The sequence below is a fragment of the Chrysochloris asiatica genome, unplaced genomic scaffold, assembly GCF_000296735.1.
Source record: "Chrysochloris asiatica unplaced genomic scaffold, ChrAsi1.0 scaffold00078, whole genome shotgun sequence".
NCBI lineage: Eukaryota > Metazoa > Chordata > Mammalia > Afrosoricida > Chrysochloridae > Chrysochloris > Chrysochloris asiatica.
In genome coordinates, this window is record NW_006408596.1 from 7745059 (window position 1) to 7764936 (window position 19878).

At 42.0% G+C, this 19878-nt stretch overlaps 1 protein-coding gene across 2 annotated transcripts in view; it reads left to right on the forward strand.

The window, feature by feature from the left end:
* The window catches only part of CIT (citron (rho-interacting, serine/threonine kinase 21)), a 294107-nt gene that overhangs the window by 194446 nt on the left and 79783 nt on the right, over positions 1-19878 (forward strand). For both annotated transcript variants that reach the window (XM_006865452.1, XM_006865453.1), the window contains 4 exons: positions 3926-4042; positions 4942-5051; positions 6034-6208; positions 9003-9200. In XM_006865452.1, the coding sequence (XP_006865514.1) occupies positions 3926-4042; positions 4942-5051; positions 6034-6208; positions 9003-9200 (600 nt within the window). The remainder of the gene's footprint in view (positions 1-3925; positions 4043-4941; positions 5052-6033; positions 6209-9002; positions 9201-19878) is intronic.

A 19878-nucleotide genomic window follows, 5' to 3' on the forward strand; every position in this document is an offset into this window, starting at 1 on the left:
ATGCACTTACCCCGTAGTCATTCAGTTAATGATAATTTCTATTTAGCCGAAAGTCACTACACTCTTTGCTTTTAAGTTTCTTGACTCTGAGCCCTGGGTCCTTTTCCTTATATTTAAAATATATCTTTGAGAACATTCTGTAGTGAGACTCCACTAGGCACAAGCTCTTTATTTTGTTGGCCAGAAAATGTCTTTATTTCACCCTCATTCTTGAAAGATATTTTGACTAGACTCTGAGGTTGGCAGTCATTTTCTTGTAACATTCCTTGACGATAGCAATTCCATTGACTTTTGGCTTTCATTGTTGCTGTTGAGAAGTCTGCAGTTGGTCTAACTGTTGACTTTTTCAAAAGTACTCAATCCTTTTTTCACTGGCTGTGTTAAAAAAAAGTTTTGTCTTTCAGCAGCTTTACTGTAATATGTCTAGATGTGGATTTCTTTTTTTTCTGCATGCTATTGATGGACATTTGGGATTGAGTGTCTTTTGTTTTTGTTTTTTTTATCTGCTATAGAAAATTATTGACTATTGTACCTCGGACTGGGCAGTGTTTTGTTCTGTTGTGCAAAAGGTTGCTATGAGTTGGAACCTACTGAGCGGCACCTAACAACACTATACCTCAAATATGGTCTCTTCCTCCTTCTCGCTGTTCCTTTTGAAAATTGAATTAGTCATGTGTTAATTCACCTCCAAACTGTCTTTTAAAAATGTTTTCCATTTCTTTATCTCTCTCTGCTACATTCTCGGTAAGTGCTTCTCATTCATAGGTGTTTTATTTGGTTCTTTCCCAAGTTAATAGTTTATTTATTTAAGACAATTTTCTGTTCCTTCCATTTTCAAACTTGTTTTTTATTTCTCTAAACACCTTCAGCATTGTGGTTTTATAAACTGTGTCTGATAATTCCAATATCTGAAATATTTGAAGGTCTATTTCTGCTCTGTTTTACTGGTTCCTTTTCATGGTGGTGCTGTGGTTTAGGCATTGAACTGCTAGGTCAACAGTTCAAACCCACCAACTTCTCCAAAGGAGGAAGATGAGACTGTCCGCTCCTGTAAAGAGCTATAGTCTCGGAAACCCTGTACAGGATCAATATGAGTCATAATCGACTTGACGGCAGTGCACTTTTTGTTGTTGTTGTTGTTTTATCTCCTTATGTGTTTGGTGAGATGTTCAGTTTCGTAGGAAAACTATTAGTGAGAATTATTTTGAGACCCTGGATGAAAATATGTGCAAACCTTGGAGTATGGCTCTAGGCTCTCTTCCTCTTACTTTCTCAGACATTCAAAACTGAAATTCGGTTTTATTTGGTTTACCACATTCCTCAGAATAAAGCCAGCTTTTTGTACCCTTTTTATATTTACATCATATACTTTAATTCATTTGCAGAAGGAGAGCTGCCTTGAATAATCTAACTGAACATATTATCAGAAATGGATGGTAGCCTTTACATTTTCTTTTGAATCACATCACATTTTCATTATAATTTTGGGCCAAGCCTTTACTTCTTACTTATTTTCTTGATAAATTAGCCATTGAAGGAGGCTTTGAAGTTTCCTGATGGTTCTGTTGTTGATCTGGTTGGTATTCTCAAAGAGTTGATGGTCTCTTCTTTGGGGAGCCATACCATTTATATTCACACTCAGTGCAGTTCTACCACAACCACCACTGTGGCCCCTTTTTTCTTTACCCTAAGATTACTTTCAGAAATATAGACAAGTAATCCAGAAGGGACTTCTAAATGTCCTAGTCTGACCACCTACGTTTAGTGTATTTCAAACTTTATATAACAATCTCTTTGAGGAATGTGGTGGCTCTGTAGAATAAGCACTGCACTGCAAACCACAAGGTGGGTTCAAGCCCACCAGCTGCTCTGTGGGAAAGAGATGAGACTTTCTGTTCCTGCAAAGATTGACAGACTCAGCAACCTTATGCAGGGTTGCTGTGAGTCAGATTCGACTCAATGTCACTGAACAGCAACAACTTACCAATCACTTTAGTTGAATTCTTACTGACTTCTAGACTTCTGTCTTAGAAAGAAACTAAATTGAAGAAAATTATGAGACTGAATATGGCCATTCATTGATCATTGATCACAATACACAGTGAATATATGACCCTTTGTAATATTTATCTTGCGATGTGGATGACCTGACTTTTTTGTAAAATATATGGCATTCTGTCTGAGATTGATTTAGAAGTCTACAGTGGAATCTCCCATTTTACCAAATTCCTTTCTTCCTCTCACTTTTACTGCATATCTTCTTGTTCGTCCTTCTTCCAGTTTAACCCTTTCAAGACTGAGATGCATACACTCTTGTTAGAGCCTTGTCTCTTCTGTACCCACTTACTGGCATCCATCTCTGCCAACGTTGGTATCTTATTTTGGGTGGTCATCTTGAAATGTATTTCATCACTTTGACACTTTGTGGAAAAGAGTTACATGGTGTAGATATTAGGTGGTCTCTGCTACCCTCTAGTTGGAAGGAATTGGATTTTCTAGGTTCTCTGTAGTTTTAGGGAAAGATCTGTTCTCGTCTGTCTTCCCTACTGGACTCTTTAGAAAACCATTTCTTTTTAGTCTGCTCTTCTTTGTGCTTCCTGTTCCAGCTCTGTGAGATCATTTTAGTAATAATAATGTGCTCATAATTTTAGAATCACGCTAAGACACCCAAGAGAGTGGGTCACTTAGCCTACTGAGCATCTTCCCTCCTCATGACCCTGTTCTCCACCTTTTGTTCTTCTCCATCAACTCCCATTCTATTTTTTCCACCATTTGGTTCTAGTTTAAAGCCCTCTTTGAAGTTTGCTCTTTCCTTTCTTCATCATGCGGCTCCTCCCTGCTGGCTGGCTCTTTTTAGGGAAGATGTCATTATGAACTCTGAAGGCCTCTTCACAATAGACATGGTGGAAAAACAGATTTCAGTTCCTTTTGTGAACCCAATTCTTTCCGTTTTATTCCCAACACCCTGTTGTCCTTCTTGATGCAGTTGGTGTCACTTGGAATAGCAGTGTGGATTCTCTGTGATCAGAAATACAGGGTTGCGGTCAAAGGCTTGGACAAGTTATGATGTTAGCTCTCTTTTTTCTTTTTCTTTTGTCTGCTGTTTTGGCACCTGGTAGGACTGTGTTACAGTAGAGCTAGCTGGTGGATGGTCACACCAGTACCGTTTTCTGATTGTTTCCCCACTTGGGAGCAGTAGGTGCTTACAGTGGTGTTCTCAGCATTAAAAACACTTGCTTCCTCTTCCCTGGGGAAAGGTTCCTCTTCCTAGTGACTCTTTTCTCTCGAGCTGGACCAGCAGACTGAACAGAAGAAACTGTTTTCCCTGTATTTCTTTTATGCTGCTTTTCAATCTATTGGCTGTCCAACTATTTTATTGCTGGCAAAATCCTCTAGCCTGAGCTGTTTTGGAGCCTTCACCAGGTGATACAGATCTCCCTTGTCTTTTGTTTGCTCTCACTCTGCACGCAGCCCAGGGTTATCCAGAATTAATTCTGACCAAATTAAAAGCGAGGAATGTTCTGAAACATACTATACTGCTAGTGCATTGGCTGTGTCCCCAAGTAATATCTGCAAATATAAGAACTTTATCCTCTAGCCCTAAATCTTTAGAGATTTTCTTGCCCTTTTTCTGGAATTCACTTCCATTTTGAATATTCTTCATCTGTTACATTTTGGCTGTTGATTTTGAAATAAGTTCTTAATTAGAATCTACCATTATTTGATGGTACTTTTTGGCCTCTGAACCTCATCCAGGTTCCCAATACCTCTCCTTGCCCCAGGGTTTGGGAGGCTTTGCCCTCATCTCAGCTCTTTGCCTCCTTTCTTTTCACTTTTCCTTGCATGACCCTCCTGTAACGCCCCTGTTTAGTCGTTCCTGCTCAGGTTTGCTCCTCTGAATGTTGATTTGTTTTGTTTCTTGTAGGTGTTGGACAGTCAGATCAAGAAAGACCTGGCCGATAAGGAGACCCTGGAGAATATGATGCAAAGGCACGAAGAGGAAGCCCATGAGAAAGGCAAAATTCTCAGCGAGCAGAAGGCGGTAGGTATAAGGAACCACCCAGTTAGTCTTCAAAGGAGGGTGATTGAAACACACCAAGAACTGCATGCCAGAAAGAAACCATTTTATCTGGTGAATTATTCTTCCTGTTTAATCCTGTGGCGTTTGTAAATACCAGGAAGCTCTCTCTGTAACTGCTTCCTCTCCTAAAAGCAGGAGAGTTAGTGGCCAACTTTCTCTCATGTTCTTCTTCAAGAATTTAGCAACTAGAATTCTTCCAACAGCTAGAATGTTGCCCTTCAAAGTTATTCTATTTAACAGAAGGCCCAGTGGCCCTGGTTCGCTCATTTTGTCTGCTTTTTATTTTGTGTTTCTCTTCCTCTCTTTTCTGTCATGTGGCCTATGGTTTCAGAAACTGACCACTCCTAAGAGTCAGCTATGGTGCTTGTTAACCTGCCTCTCAGACCCACCAAGACTTCCCACATCAGAATCTCTTAAGGGAGGGTATTGGGAAGTTATAGTTTAACCAACATCCCACCTGGTTCTTAAGATTCATGAAGTTTTGGCGAAACTTTGATTAGAGAATCCTGGATAGTTATGGCTGGGTGAGAAGGAATAACTCAGAAAATGGCACCCCCAAGTCCTTATAAAATTCTAGCTTTCAGATTGCCTGTTTAGTGACTCAGGTCACGTGCATTTAACCAAGGCCTGAATAGATTCTTCTTCATATTTTCATTGCAAGTCAGTCACTGAGCTAGTGTGGAGTTGTTTAGTCTCAGTGCCATCTGTTTGAGCAGTAATACCTATGGTCCTCATGCTGAAGACTGAGTGTCCCCCATTACCCCTGTCCACATTGCCTGCATTTCAGACAAGATTTTTTTACCCAGGCCCATGGTGTAACCATCTGTGTGCCAGGTTTAAAAAGAGCTCTCTGTTTTCAGATGATCAATGCTATGGATTCCAAGATCAGATCCCTGGAGCAGAGGATTGTGGAACTGTCCGAAGCCAATAAGCTTGCGGCAAATAGCAGTCTTTTTACCCAGAGGAACATGTAAGTATTCCAATCCTGACTGCGTGTGTTAGTGCACTCTAGTCTCCTGTCTTGGGCCATCAGCTCTCTGTCCTCCTGCCCGATGGAACTGGAGCTGGAGCAGAGTCTAGTGACTTTTGTAGTTCGGCCCACCAGCATATCCTCATGGAATTTTGGCCGCTGTTACGTGGTCTCACTCGATGGAGTCCTCTTTTTTTCAGTTGGTTTTCCTTAAATGTCTCAAATTGCCATCAGACTACAGAGTGTTTCACTGTCTCTAATGAGGCTATTTATAGCTTGCTTTTGGAACTCTTCAGGCCTTGTTCTCCAGATCTGCGTAATTAGTCAGAGGTGAGCTTGTTTGGGACCAGTTGTGCTATCTATCTTGTGGTTGTTAGGTTAGGCCCCAGGGGACGAAGTTTGGGGTTCCTCAGGGATGATCAGATAATTCCTCTTTCTACTAGTACTTTGATGTTAATCTGTTCCTTCAAAGAATTTCCATCTCCAGAATTTATTTTCCTTGGATCTCTCTCACAGATCTTCCAGAACATTCCCATCTTAATTCACACCAGCTTCTTAGGCTGTGTTTTGCTGCTGTTCTCTGAGTTGTTCTGATCAGTCTGGTGCAGAACTGGGGAGCTCTTTGGAGAACTAGAGAAAATAGCAGCTTTTCTCTTCCCTATGCCTTCCTTGGTACCTCCAATAGGAGTACCTCCAAGCACTCTGGTACTCCAGGGATGCTCCTGTCTCCTTTTCCACCAAAGGAGGGAAGTGTTAGTGTCCTTCTGGACCCTGCCCCATGCCTGAGTAACCTCACAGGCAGAAGCATCAAGGACTGAGTGCTCTCCAGGGTCCCTTCTCTGGGATCATGCACTCAAAGCCAGACCAGTTAGTGCTAACCCAGGAATGGCCATGGTCCTTTAAATAAGGATTTTGTTTGCCCTTCCAAGGGCACAGGCTGCCTTCTCAGAACACTCTGTTGTTGTTTGGACCCCTCCACCAGGAAGGCTCAGGAGGAGATGATTTCAGAGCTCAGACAACAGAAGTTCTACCTGGAGACACAGGCTGGAAAGTTGGAGGCCCAGAACCGAAAGCTAGAGGAGCAGCTGGAAAAAATCAGTCACCAGGACCACAGCGACAAGAATCGACTGCTGGAGCTAGAGACGAGGCTGCGGGAGGTGAGCAGGAGGGATGATCTCCCAAGAGGATGTGTTGGGGACCTGGCCCCCAAACCTGCCAGGTCTCAAGCATAAAAGACTATGCACATGGGTCCAGAGTCCACCTCCATGCGGGGATTATCTAGCTGGGTGCATCTGTAAAATGGGGACACTGCAAGACCCTCTCATTGGCATCTACATACTCAATAAGTGTACAGCAGGATGTTCTTTCAGCCTAAGCTCAAAACTAGTGATGCAGGACTGCTACCGACAACCGAAGTAGAGTTTTAAGTATGGACGCCAGTGAGGGGAGGTGACTATCTTAATAGATGTAAGGCAGCTTGGATGGAGCAGGCAGGATTTAGGGAGGAAAATACAGCAGATTTGGCTGTACACATGTTGAAGGTGACTAGAGCTCTTGCATAACATTCACGTAACTCAATCGCCATATAAATACACTAACTGCGAGCTAAGTGGACTGGGCGGATGATGGTGGACAAGGCAGACCTACTGCCTGACCTTGTGGGCTTCCAACTTGGTGGGCAGGGTGACAAAGTGGCACCTGCAGAAGCAGGAGTGGCGTTCAGAAACAACAGTCATAGGGAGCCAGGCCTCCAGGCCTGGAGTGGAGAATGGTGTGGGGCCAACCAGGTGCTTGCATGCTTGCGATGGAATCCTGCAGAGAGCAGGTGACCCTTCTTAAAGAAAAGCCAGTAGACAGAGGGCTGAGGCCTAAGCCCAGGGGGAGTACTTGTGTTCTGGAGGGTCTTGTACTGGAGTTCTCCAAAGGATAGAAAAACTACTGTCCTGTGTCTTTCAGAGGTTGTCATATGGTGGACCTGGTGTGTCTCATCCTGGGCTTTTTGGGATGGAATGGGAGGCGGGAGTGGCGCGGGGATTTGTGTTTAACCAGCTTCCCAGCTGATTTTTAATCACTATGGAGTTGGAAAAGTATTGTTCTGAGTGGTCTCAGAGCCTAAACTGGTTGTTTCACTTCTATTTTCCAGGCTCTGCTTTTGCTTTTGAGTAAATGATAGAAGAATCTAGGCATAAACAACTCAGAAGTGCTCGAATAGTGGCCGACTTTTACCTTTTCTTTTTTCAGGAACAGAGGGGCAATTAAGATGCTTCAGGTGAAGCTTGTAGCTTTTTACTTGATTGGATTTAGCTAGTTCCCCACACCTCCTCCATTCCCCTCACCAGCCAAAGATGGTAGATGTGTCTTAAAGTGTCTTCTTTGAAGCTCAGGGCTGTACATTATCACTTGGAATTCTAGAGTTTAGCTGAAATGTAGCAAGGCAGTCCATCTTCGCTTCACCACATGCTGCTATTGAGATGGGGGCAGAGACCACCTCCCCAAGTTTGATCCTCCTTTAAGAGCCCTAAACTTTCTCCCTATTTGTGGTTCAGGGTGAATACTGCTTTAGCAAGGAGTGTGCAGTTGGAAAGATGCAGGATGCCTGGGTTCCCCTTCATTGTATGGTGTCCCGCTCTCCCTCCTCCACTGACCTGCAGCCTCCCACCACTTGAGGTTTTGCCAAGTGGCATTGGTAATTTTCAGACTGGTGGAGTGCAGTACTGCTCTAACTGCTGGCATTTTAATCAGACCGCAAGGCACTGTGCCCAAGCCAGCCTTGCCAGTCTCAGCTGTGTGATATTTGTTCAGCAACTAAATCTCTCAGTGCGTTCGTCTGTAAAATGTAGTAATAGTAGCATCTTGCTTATTGGATTGTTATGAAGATGAAATGAGTTAACCCAGTGCCTTTGTATTACAAATATGCTTTCTATTTTCATTATTATCACCAACCTAGACCTTTCTCTTGAGTTCCTTGACCCATTTTCCCAGTAGACTTTAGACATCTCCACTTGGATGTCTCCTATGCAGTTCAAGCTCAGCAGAATTGTTCATCTTTCTCCTCAGACTGACTCTTTCCCTCATGTTCCCTTTGTTACCTAATAATCTCACATCTATCTAATTCTTGTGCCCCCAAACCTGGGAGTTCCCTCTTTGGTTCCCTGCCCTCCCTTGATGATGCTATTCAATCATTTTGGTTGTATAAACGAAATCTTTTGCAAGTCTTTCTTCTCTTCTTCTCTATGACCTTTGGGACTTGCATGCCATCTTTTCTAGGGAACCTTCTCTGACCCTCTGAAGTTGCATTGGATGTCTCTTATGAGTCCCCACAGCCTTCTTTCCTTCCTTTATCACTTGTTTATCTCTTGGCAGTCCCTGATAGACAGTAAGCTCTCCCAAGGGCAGCAAACATCTCTTATTTGCTTAGTATCCCCAATGCCCAAACACAGTGTCTGGTCCCTAAGATGACTTAGGCCAGTAAATGGACATGCCATGGTTTCCCTTGCCTCCATGCCTTTGGACTTCTCATGACTGGAATTCTCTTCTGCTTTTCTTTGCTTGGTTTACTTAGGTAAAGGCTATATAACACAGAGATCCAGAATTCTTTCCTCTGCCTTCTGCTGCCTTCCTGCTACATTCCTACGTGTCCTGACCCTGGCATATGGTAATGACTGGCTTTCATTGTTGTCTCCCCACCTTGCAGAGGCTGTCTTGCATCCCTGTATTTCTTTTTACACATGAGTTGCAAGTCAGAGCTGGTTTGTATGTATGGCTTCATGCATATTCTCCCTTTCCTGATAATTTTTGAAACTCTTAGAAGCCAGACCTGTTTTACCAGATTTCTTCTTTCTGCTCCATTGGGTACTGAGAACTCAGTTCCTAGACCAAGTTTAAGTTGCAAGTTGACTAGCAGGTTGTGGTTTGGCCTTCAGGTCACCTAGGCATTTGTATGTCTCTCAGGTCAGCCTGGAACACGAGGAGCAGAAACTGGAGCTAAAGCGCCAGCTCACGGATCTACAGCTCTCCCTTCAGGAGCGTGAATCCCAGCTGACGGCCCTGCAGGCTGCCCGGGCAGCCCTGGAGAGTCAGCTTCGCCAGGCAAAGACGGAGCTGGAGGAGACCACAGCAGAAGCAGAAGAAGAGATCCAGGCGCTCACGGTAGGTCTGGGGAGCGGCGCCTTTATGTTGCTGGTGGACTCAGCTGAGCTGAGCAGTGGGGATACTACCCAAGGACATTTGCTCACGCTTCAACAGTCTAAGCAAGAAAAACGGATCCTCAGAGATGTTCAATGGGCCGAAAATTGGCTTCCATTGACGTCTCCTTCATTGGCATTATTAGTATCTTAAATCCACTGTAGTATCCAAGGTTTCCTTAATTAACTTTGAAAACTTGCCCCTTCATTTATGTAGCTTCCCTCTTTTAAAAATATTCAACATTGTATTTAAAATGCCCATATCAGCCAAGTTGTTTACTGGGTCTTGGGCTTCAGTTTACAGTCTTTTTTTAAAAAAAAAACAAAATTGAGGTCTTCCTATGTCCTTTATTTTTGTTTGGGGAGGGCTGGCGGGGGGTTGCAGAGGTGTGGGGAGGTTAACCTCATTTGTATCACTTTCTATTCAAGGCTGTAGCTTTTGCTTCATGTCTTTAGTATGTATGTGGTATGATCTGGATGGACGCTGCCTCTCTGAGTAGAGATCTTTCTATAAAAGGGCTTGGGTCCCCAGCTCTTTCTGAGAGATTTAGCTTACTCATCTGGAGGCTGGTCTCCGGCTGGGAGTGACTTAGAGGGGTCACTGAATTTAGCCCTTAGTTCTGTCTTCTTTTTGTTAATTGCTGTGAAGTCGGTTCCAACAAAGAGCAACCCTGTATCGATTGTCCAAGGTTGTAAATCTTTGGGGAACAGAAAGCCTTATATTTCTATAGCAAAGCAGCTGATGGTTTTGAATCGCCACCCTTATGGTTTGCAATCTAGTGCTTATCCTATAGAGCTACCCTGTTCCCTTAGTTCTTTGTGGGGAATCTAAAAATGTGAACTTGTTTGAATGATTTCCCTGAATTGCCTAACAAAAGTTGTAAGTCTTATGTATAAAATGTCAGTTTGTCAACTTAAGATTTGACTGGGGAAAGGCAATGTCCAGTAGACTAGAATGCTGTGGGTGGTTTTCTCCCCTTTGGGGAAGTCTAGAGATATCTCGACGATAGTTAGAAGGTTGACTGATGAACCCCAACTCTGAGAATAGAGAGTTGAATGAGTTTTAATGCCCAATATCGTTCCAGTGCATCCATTTCTAACAGTGTGCTGTACCTGCCAAGTGGACAGCACAGCCCTGCCTGTGGGTCAGGGTACCCTCTCCTGTGGGCAGGGCACAATACAGTTGATTGGATTTCATGTGCTTTCAATACAGCGCCTAAATAGGGAGCTCGTTCATTCAGATTCTTCTTGGACATTGTCCCCGTCTTCATTAACGACCATCTCTAGACATCATCGGAACATTTTAGAGTGGGGTTACTTCTAGAGGTGGCCAGCCACATTCGTTGCTTCAGATTTACCTTGTTTAAAATTAGTTTCCTCATTAGAAGTTGACTGTCATTATTGAGTTTGGGAATTTCATAATCTGAACTAAACTGGGAGTGTGAGCTGAATGTGCCAGGGCGATCCCGGTACCATTCAGGGGCACAGATTTACTCAGGGTGCATATGCGTTCTGAATTTTCCAGGACTGAATGCCATTTCAGATATTGATTTCAATACTCAGTTCTGCAATCTTGAAGAGAACCGTCATGATGAAATTATGTCATGTGACCCCAGTATTTGGTCTGGGGAAAAAAATTTAGTTACAGTATCTATTTATATGCTGTATTGTTTCAAGATGGATTGAAAGCCTTTGGAAAGAGATATACAGTCTAGCAGAATAAAGCAAGAAAGAAAAGGCAAAGAGAATATAAAAGCTAGAAGGGAAAGGAAAACAAAACAAAATAGGAGCCAGGAATGAAATTAATATATAATAGGGTGTGCCAAGAAGACTTAAGGAGCCCAGGTGGCACTGTGGGTAGGTGCTGGAATGATAAGGTCAGCAGTTCAAACTTACCAGCCCTCTATAGGAGGAAGATGAGCTTGTCTGCTTCTGTAAAGATTAATGGTCTCAGAAATCTTACATAAGGTCTCTGTGAGTTGGAATTGACTCTGTAGCAGTGGGTTTGGGTTTTGGTTTTGGCCAAGAAGGCTTGTATATTTGCTGAGGTTGGGTGGGTGGGGAGAGAGGCAGACAGACAGCTTTTCTTAGTTGCCAAAGGGAGACAACTACATTTCAACCTACGTTATCATTAATGCATTGTATATTAATATTTTCTCCAAGCTCTGGCCTAAAGGGAAGAAGATGTCAGTAATTTAATCCATATTTAATGAGCCTATGGTGCATGCCTAGTGCAGTGTCCTTAGCCTTTCCTCCCCAGGGGATGGTCCTATAATTCCTCAAATCCATTTACCTTGGAATAGCAAAGAAGGGCATGTTTATCTCCCGGCTCTGTTAGAATCTGGAGGGAGGGTGATGACTGTGTATCTGATCCTGCACTGCTTGGAAGGAGGAGGTTATAAAATAGAACATGTGTCACTGCTGTTTAGATGTGTGGAAGTTAGTCCTTAAAAGTCTGTCTTGCTGCTGGTAAGAATGTGCTGCCTAATGGCTGCGGGAAGCCTCACACAGCAGCGAGTCACGACTTCATTTAGTCAGATGAGATCACTGTCTCAAAGCATCTGCTTTTTAAAAAAAAAAAAAAAAATCATAAAATAAAACAACCAACATCCCCAGGTCTAGAAAACTAGGCCTCTGCCTCTCCCGCAGATTACAACTCATGGAAAACAGGGGTCGTTCAAAACGATGGCAAAAAAAAAAAAAAGTGCCTTCAGTCAAACAGCTGTTTTTAAACAGGTCTCCAAACCCTGAATCCAAAACTCTTTCAGTTCAGTTTTGAGGCTGTGGGTCTCCTTCCTCATTAGGACAGCATGTGGTTGTTGCCTGAATAGCTCTGTTGAATTTGTTCTGATGAGTGCATTCTCCAAGAGAAAGGGAAAATAGTCTCCAATGTAGTACTCTGTCATCGTTCAAGGCCCAGGCTCTGAAGCGGCACATGTATCCATCAAATTAAATCAGCTGGATCTAAAATGATCTCCTAGGAGGTCTCTGTGCCTCCTCGCAGGCTGTTTTATCAATAAAAGGGTTCTTATGGCTGAATTCTGAAGAAGCACCCATTTGCTAGGAAGGCTGCAGTTCCCATTTGCCCTCCACCCCTGGGCCAAGTTAGATGGAACAGAGTTAAGTGAAAGATCCCCCTGTAAGGAACTTGGCAGGGGTAGCTGGGAACCTACTGTGGACCTTCCCTAACACCTGCCTTTCTCCCCACTGCACTTCACCCATTTTGTCATTTGTGTTTGCATTGAAATTCACTAGCCCTTAAAAATGGAAATTGAGTTAAAGTAGAAGGAAAACCAATTTAACAGGGAGGGTAAGTTGAAACAAAACTGTGCTTTTAAGATATTTCGTTATTTATTGGTGGAATATTTTCAGCCTGGATTTGACATTTAAAAGTTCCTGTTATCCCTTTGTACAGGAAGAGGCTTTGAGTTGGCCTCCTTTATTGGATCTAGATGTATGATGACATGCATGTGCTCTTCTGAAGGAGACCCAGGGAAGAGGCATGGCTTGTGTTCCCTGTACACCAGCAAAGCTTAAAGTCCCTGTTCTCATGTTCTCTTACTGATGAAGTCAGGTGACTAATGGAGAATAATCAAGAGTCTAAAACTGAAGACACTAATGAAGGGAGCTCTTCTTCCAGTGGAGCTTGATTAGGAGATCCTAACGTCATCCTCTTTTGACCTATTCAGATCATTATTCAATGCATGCACTCATATTTTTATCATTCCTTGTATTTAATTAGTAAGGCTTCGGCATGATCGCCAAGATGCGAAATCAGGGCACTAAGATAACAGTCTTGCTTGCTGCTGTCTTCACATAGAAAGGGAGGAATGCTTGAAGTCTTGGTGTCCCAGAATCTTGGTTGTGGTGCCCAGAAGGTGGTCACACAGCTAAGCACTGGCTTCCTTCTCACTCCTCTTCAGGTATTTCATCTCATCAAGACACCATTGCATTCCCCTTTTCTTTCTTCCTCTTGTAGCTTTCATTAAAATTAATTAAGGCATGAATACTTCCCAAAGGGAATTTCTCATTAGTCTCCAGCAAAACTGACTAGAGCCTGCCCAGTCCACCTTGTCACCAGCCACCACCTAGCTGGTTCTGATAGTGGGATCCCCAGACCAGTTGGAGTCCCCAAGGTTGGTATTATTTTCACAATATGCTAAAATGTTACTGGCTGGCTTTCACTGTATTGACATTTTTCCCTGATGGTGCAAGAGAAATACTGCTTCATGAGCAGATATCTAAGGTGCAGCTATTGCTCTCTCCATGTGCAGAAGAAAGAAGACTGATGGGAATTGAAGATGCTTGAAATCAATTGGTGAACATCAGCCACCATGACTCTGAGAAGTAGGTGGTGCTCAACTACCACTAGCAACTGCTCTGGAAAAGATCCCATTAGAGGGTCCCAGAGAGAGTCGGAGAAAATGTGGAACAAAACTTAAAGTTATAAAAGAAAAAAGACTGGACTTTCTGATCAGAAAGAAACGGAAAAAACCTGAGACTATTGCCCTGGACCACCCTTTAGGTCTGAAACAGAACTCACCCTCGTGACCCAGTTGTCAGCCAAGTGGTAGACAGGTATATAGGGGGAACAACACCATGAATAGTATATGTTTACCATGAAATGGTTAATCATTCAGGATCAAAAGGGCAACATTTATTGAAAGATAAAGTTGAGAAGGGGTGGGAAGGAGGTTGGAATGGAAGGAGGTTGTTGCATGGGAGGGTGTTGCAGTCATTGAGATGAAACAAAGTGTATGATTGGTTGAATGTAAAACTGATAATCCTGTCTGTAAATCTTCACTCAGTTCACAATAAAAAGTTAAAATAAAATAAAAGTTAAGTAAAAGTTCATTAAGGAACACAATAATTCATAAGACTGCAAATATTTGCATTGTAGTGCCTAATACCTAATTGACACTCCAGTTTTTTATTAAGAGAATCCAAAGCTTATCTTTTGTGTTTTACTAGTCTTGTATATACTGTTGAAGATCTGTTGGCCCTATAGTTCAAGCACTTAGTTGCCAACCAAAAAGCTGATGGTTCAGACCTGTCAGCCACTTGGGGAGAGAAAGATGTGGCAGTCTGCTTCCAGAAAAAATTACAGTCTTGGAAGTCCTACGTGGCAATTGTATTCTATCCTCTAGGGCCACTTGGTGTCAGAACAGACTTGACAGCAAGCTTTGCTTTTTTGGGGCAGGTTTATATACGATTATGTGACTTTTCTCTTATTTGTGTATTCTACAGTTTAAGTCAAAGAAATATTTTCTTAACAATTTTTGTTACTCATCACTTCAGTAATCGTGGTTCTATTTTTCATAGCATTTTTAGCAGCCGCAGGAGAATCCTTTTTTTTTTCAAAGTTCTTATTGTGAATTGAGGGAAGGTTTACAGTCAAGATCATCAGCTTTACATCCAACAAATTCTACACTTTGTTTCATCTTAGTGATTACCATCCCTTCCCTGCAACAAGTCATTCTAGTACCTCCCTGTAACTCCCCATTTACATCTTATATTTCACAAATAAACAAAGCCAAAAGATTTGATGTAAACATACAAAGCAAAAAATAGATATATGAATTGAAATGTCCAAAGGGCACACGATGCAAACCAGCCTCTTGTCCGCAGCACACAACCTTACTCAGTCCATGGGCCTAGAGCCCCCAGCTACTGTGTCTCTTCATGCCACTGTCTCTGCTGTACCATAGCTTTTCTAGGTAGGAGTCTCACGCTCCACTCCTACTCTTCAGTCTTGATGGTCCTGGGATCATCTGTTCCTGAAATGAAAGATTAACTACTTCTCCTTTCAGTTACACATCTTTTACAAGTACAGTTGTAACAATCACTTAAAATTGAACCGTAAAATCCTATCACCATCATTTCCTATCCCATTTCACCAAATCCATCTGGAAAAGAGGAAAACTATTCAGTGGGGATTCTACCTTCCCCTCCTCCTGAAACTCAGCCCACTCACGGATCTTTGTTCATGACTTTATCTCCTGCCCCCATTTCTGATAGCCAGTGCCCACATTGCCCATCCCTATCAACCCAGTACACTGAGGAAACAAGTTCAGTTTTTGATATGAAGAATCTTTCCATTCCACTTGGAATTTTGAGCAACTGCATCCACAAAGACAGGTCCAATTCATCAAATTGTAGCAATTTACACTTGCTCACCGTAGTAAACATCTTTATCTTCATCTGGTTGAATTATGGTCAGCTAGCCATCTGAGCTAGATCAGATGGGTACTAGCTACAAGTTTGGGGGTTCACGGACACTTCCTTATACTTCAGACCAGCTGTCCCCTTCAGTCTCAGCCCTAGCCCCCTACACTTCCAGGGGTTAGGTCAGTGCTCATGGTCTCAGGAGTCCACACATCTCCTTACACTTTGGACCAGCCAGCCCTTCCTCTTCTTGCTCTCATCTCAGTGTCAGTGGGTGTCATTGTAAGATGGTCAAACTCAGCTCATGTCTTGTCTTCATTGCTGCATTTTCCCCACTTCCACTCACGAGTACATCCAGGTAGTTACCAGCAAGCGTACTGAACTGCTCACAGGTTCCCTTTAAGTTTCAGTCCTAAAAGTCAGCCTAGGCTGACTTTTGCCTTGATCCCTCACAGCAAACTGCTTATTTGAAATTCAAACAGCCTAAAAGTCTGCTTTTTTTTTTTTTTTTTTCTGAAGGTCTTTCAGTAAGAATCTTCTGTTCTCCCACAGTTCTGGGTTGGTCTGCATGTCTCTTCAAGTGGGAATGTTGCATCTAAGAGAGTTCTGGGTAAGGCTCAGGATTCCAACTAAGAGCCCATACTCTACAAAGGTTTAACAAGAAGCCTAGTTCTCTGGGAAAATTCTATTTCCCCTTTTAGCAAATTCAATCAGTAGTAAGCTGAAGACAGACTTAGAAGATTTCTATAATCATAATTCCCAGTATTCATTTCTATCAAACATTAATGTCTATTTTATAGTAGTAGGCAGGTGAAACCAATATCCATAAAATAATCACACATAAATATTTTTTCTCTCCTTTACCCATTTACCTTTTTTTGATCCATATTTTATCTACTCACAAAACACTGCTGATCCAAGGTTGTGTATAAATCACTATTTACCTCCTTCCCATTTAGTCCATGCATACCTCTCTAAGTTTTCCCCTGTCTTCATTGTTCATCTGCCACCCTCTTCTTGTGCCATTTCCCTCCTTGTATATTGCCCTCCCCATCACCTGAGCTAACATGTGTTTACCCCCTAGCCAGTGAATTACCCTCCTCTCCCTCCTACCTCTAGTAACCATCAAAGAATGTTTCTTTGAGTATAGAAACCTTTACTTAAGCTTTTACAATGTGGTCTCATACAATATTTGTCCTTTTGTGATTGACTAATTTTACTCAGCATAATGTCCTCAAAGTTCATCCATGTCATGAGGTGTTTTGCAGATTCATTGTTACTCTTCGAGATTCCATTGTGTGTATGTACCAATGTTTGATTATTCATTCTTCCATTGCTGGGTGCTTAGGCTGTCTCCATCTTTTTGCTATTGTGAATAGTGCTGTAATGAACATTGACATGCATATACCTACTCGTGTCCTGGCTCATATTTCTTGTGGATATATGCCAAATAGAGTAATTGCTGGGTCGTAATATATTTCTATTTCATACTTTCTAATAAAGAAACAGAGTGGTTGAAACATTTTACAGCCCCACCAGCAATGTATGAGGGTCCCAGTCTCTCCAAACCCTCACCAGCATTTGTTGTTTTTTGTCTTTTTGAGCTTTGCTGTTAATGCTGATGCAAGATGACACCTCATTGCTGTTTTGATTTTCATCTCTCTAATGGCTGGTGTTCTGGTGCTTACACTGTTCCACTCTTAATCCTAAGGTTTTCAGTGACTAAATATTCGGAAGTAGTCCTTCTCTCCTCCTTCGTAGTCTGTCTTAATCTGGAGGCTCAGCTGAAACCTGTCCACCGTGGGTGACCCTGTTGGTGTTTAAAATTCCCATGGCATAGCTTCCAGAGTCACAACAATACGCAAGCCACCACAGTATGACAAACTGATAGATGAGTGGTGGACTTAAGATATTTACTGATGAAGATCAAAAACCACTGCCTTCAGTATGGGTTGCAACCTCAACGTAGAGAAAACAAAAATCCTCATCTCTAAACCAATAAATAACATCCATGTAAATGGAGAAAAGATTGAAGTTGTGAAAGACTTCATTTTGCTTGGAACAACCATCAGCAATCATGGAAGCAGAAATCAAACAATGTGTATTGCGTTAGGCAAATCTGCTGCACAAGACCTCTTTAAAGTGTTGAAGAGCAAAGATGTCAGTTTGAGGACTAAGGTGTGCCTGACACAATCTGTAGTATTTTTAATAACCTCATATGCATGTGAAAGTTGCACAGTGAATAAGGAAGACCATAGAAGAATTGATGCATTTGTGCTATGGTATTGGAAGGGAATATTAAAAGTTCCATGGTCTGCTAGAAGAGCAAACCAATTTGTGTTGGAAGTACAGCCAGAATGCTCCCTAGAAGCCAGGATGGGTAGACTTTGTCTCTCATGCTTCAAACATGTTGTTAGGAGCGACCAGTCCCTGGAAAAGTATAACATGTTTGGTAAAATGGAGGGCTAGAGTAACAGAGGAAGACCCCCAGCAAGCTGGATTGGTACAGTGGCAGCAGTGATGGGCTCAAATGTGGCAATGATTGTGTGCTTGGCACAGGACCAGGCAGTGTTTCATTCTATTGTGTATCGGGCCGTTATGAATTGTTACCGATTCGATGGCACCTAACCCCAACAACAACAACAACAATGGCTAATATTAGTTCATGAACCTTTCTTCATGTATTTGTTGACGGCCTGAATATCTTTCTTGGTGAAGTGTTTGTTCATGTCCTATGCCGATTTTTTGATAGATTGTTTGTCTTCTTCTTGTAGAGGTGTTATTGTTATTGTTGTTGTTAGGTGCCATCAAGTCAGTACTGACTTATAGTGACCCTATGCACAACAGAATGAAACACTGCCTGGTTCTGGGCTAACCTCACCATTGTTGCCATGCTTAAGCCCATTGATGCTGCCACTTTGCCAATCCATCTCACTGGGGGTCTTCCTCTTTTTCTCTTGACCCTCCACCTTACTAAACATGATATCCATCTCCAGTGACTGGTCCCTCCTGACAATGTGTCCGAAGTGTGAGAGACGAAGTCTGGCCATCCTGGCTTCCAAGGAGCACTCCGACTGCACTTCTTCCAACACTGATCTGTTTGTTCTTTGGGCAGCCCATGGTACTTTGAATATTCTCTTCCAACACCATAATTCAAATGCATCAATTCTTCTACAATCTTCATTATTCACTGTCCAACTTTCACATGCGTATGAAATTATTGAAAATAATCTGATTTACTGTAATCTGGGTCAGGCTCACCTTAGTACTCAAGCTGACGTCTTTGCTCTTCTTCAATGCTTTAAAAAGGTCTTTTGCAGAAAATTTGCCTAATGTAATATGTCATTTTATTTCTTGGCTGCTGCTTCTATGAATGTTGATGGTTGATTCAGGAAAAATTGAACTCTCTGACAACTTCGATCTTTTCTCCATTGATAAGAATGTTGTTTATTGGTCCAGTAGGATTTTTGTTTTCTTTACATTGAGTTGCAGTCCAGAGGTTGGCAGCCTGACTCATAACCACTACGCTACCAGAGCTCCTTACTGAGGTTTTATAGTTTCCTATAAATTGTCTGATACATCGTTGCAAAAAATATTTTCTTGGTCTCTAAGCTCCCTTCTTACTCCTTCCATGAAATCTTCTGATGCACATAAATTTCTGATTTTTAGGAAGTCCTAGTCATCTATTTTGACTTCTACTGTGTGTGTGTGTGTTTTACAGTATTTGATAGTGTATTTATACCATGTATTAGAGCCCCTAAGTTTGTTCCTATGTTTTCATTGTTGATCTTCATAGTTCTAGGTTTTACATTTAGGCCTGTAATCCATGCTGAGTTTGTTTTTGTATTTGGTGTAAGATATAGGTCTTGTTTCGTTCTTCTCCAAATCGATTTCCAATTTTGCCAGCACCATTTGTTGGAAAGACTATCTCTTCCTCATTTAATGTGTTTTGGCCCTTTGTCAAAGATCAGTTGACTGTGAATGGATTTACTTCTAAGTTCTCAGTTCTGTTTCATTGATCTAAGTATAATTTCATTGTACCGTTACCAGGATGTTTTGACCGTTGTGCAGTGAATTTTGAGATCAGGGAATGAGAGGCTTTCAACTTTGTTCTTCTTAAGCAGTGCTTTGCTTATCCAAGGTCTCTTTCCTCATAAAGTTGGTGATCATTTTTTCCATCTCATTAAAGACTGTTGGAATCTGGGTTGGGATTGCATTATATCTCTAGATTGCTTTCAGTAATACTGATGTTTTCACAATGTTAAGTCTTCCTATCTATGAATATTGTCTAGTCTTCCATTTTTGTAAACCTCTTGATTTCTTATAATAGTGTTTTATAGTTTTCTTTGTGTAGGTGTTTTGTTTCTCTGGTTAGACTTATTCCTAAGTATTTCATCATCTGGGTTACGATTATAAATAGTATTGTTTTCCTAATTTTCTTTTCAGAGCTATCTTTATTTAGTATAGAGCAGGGGGCC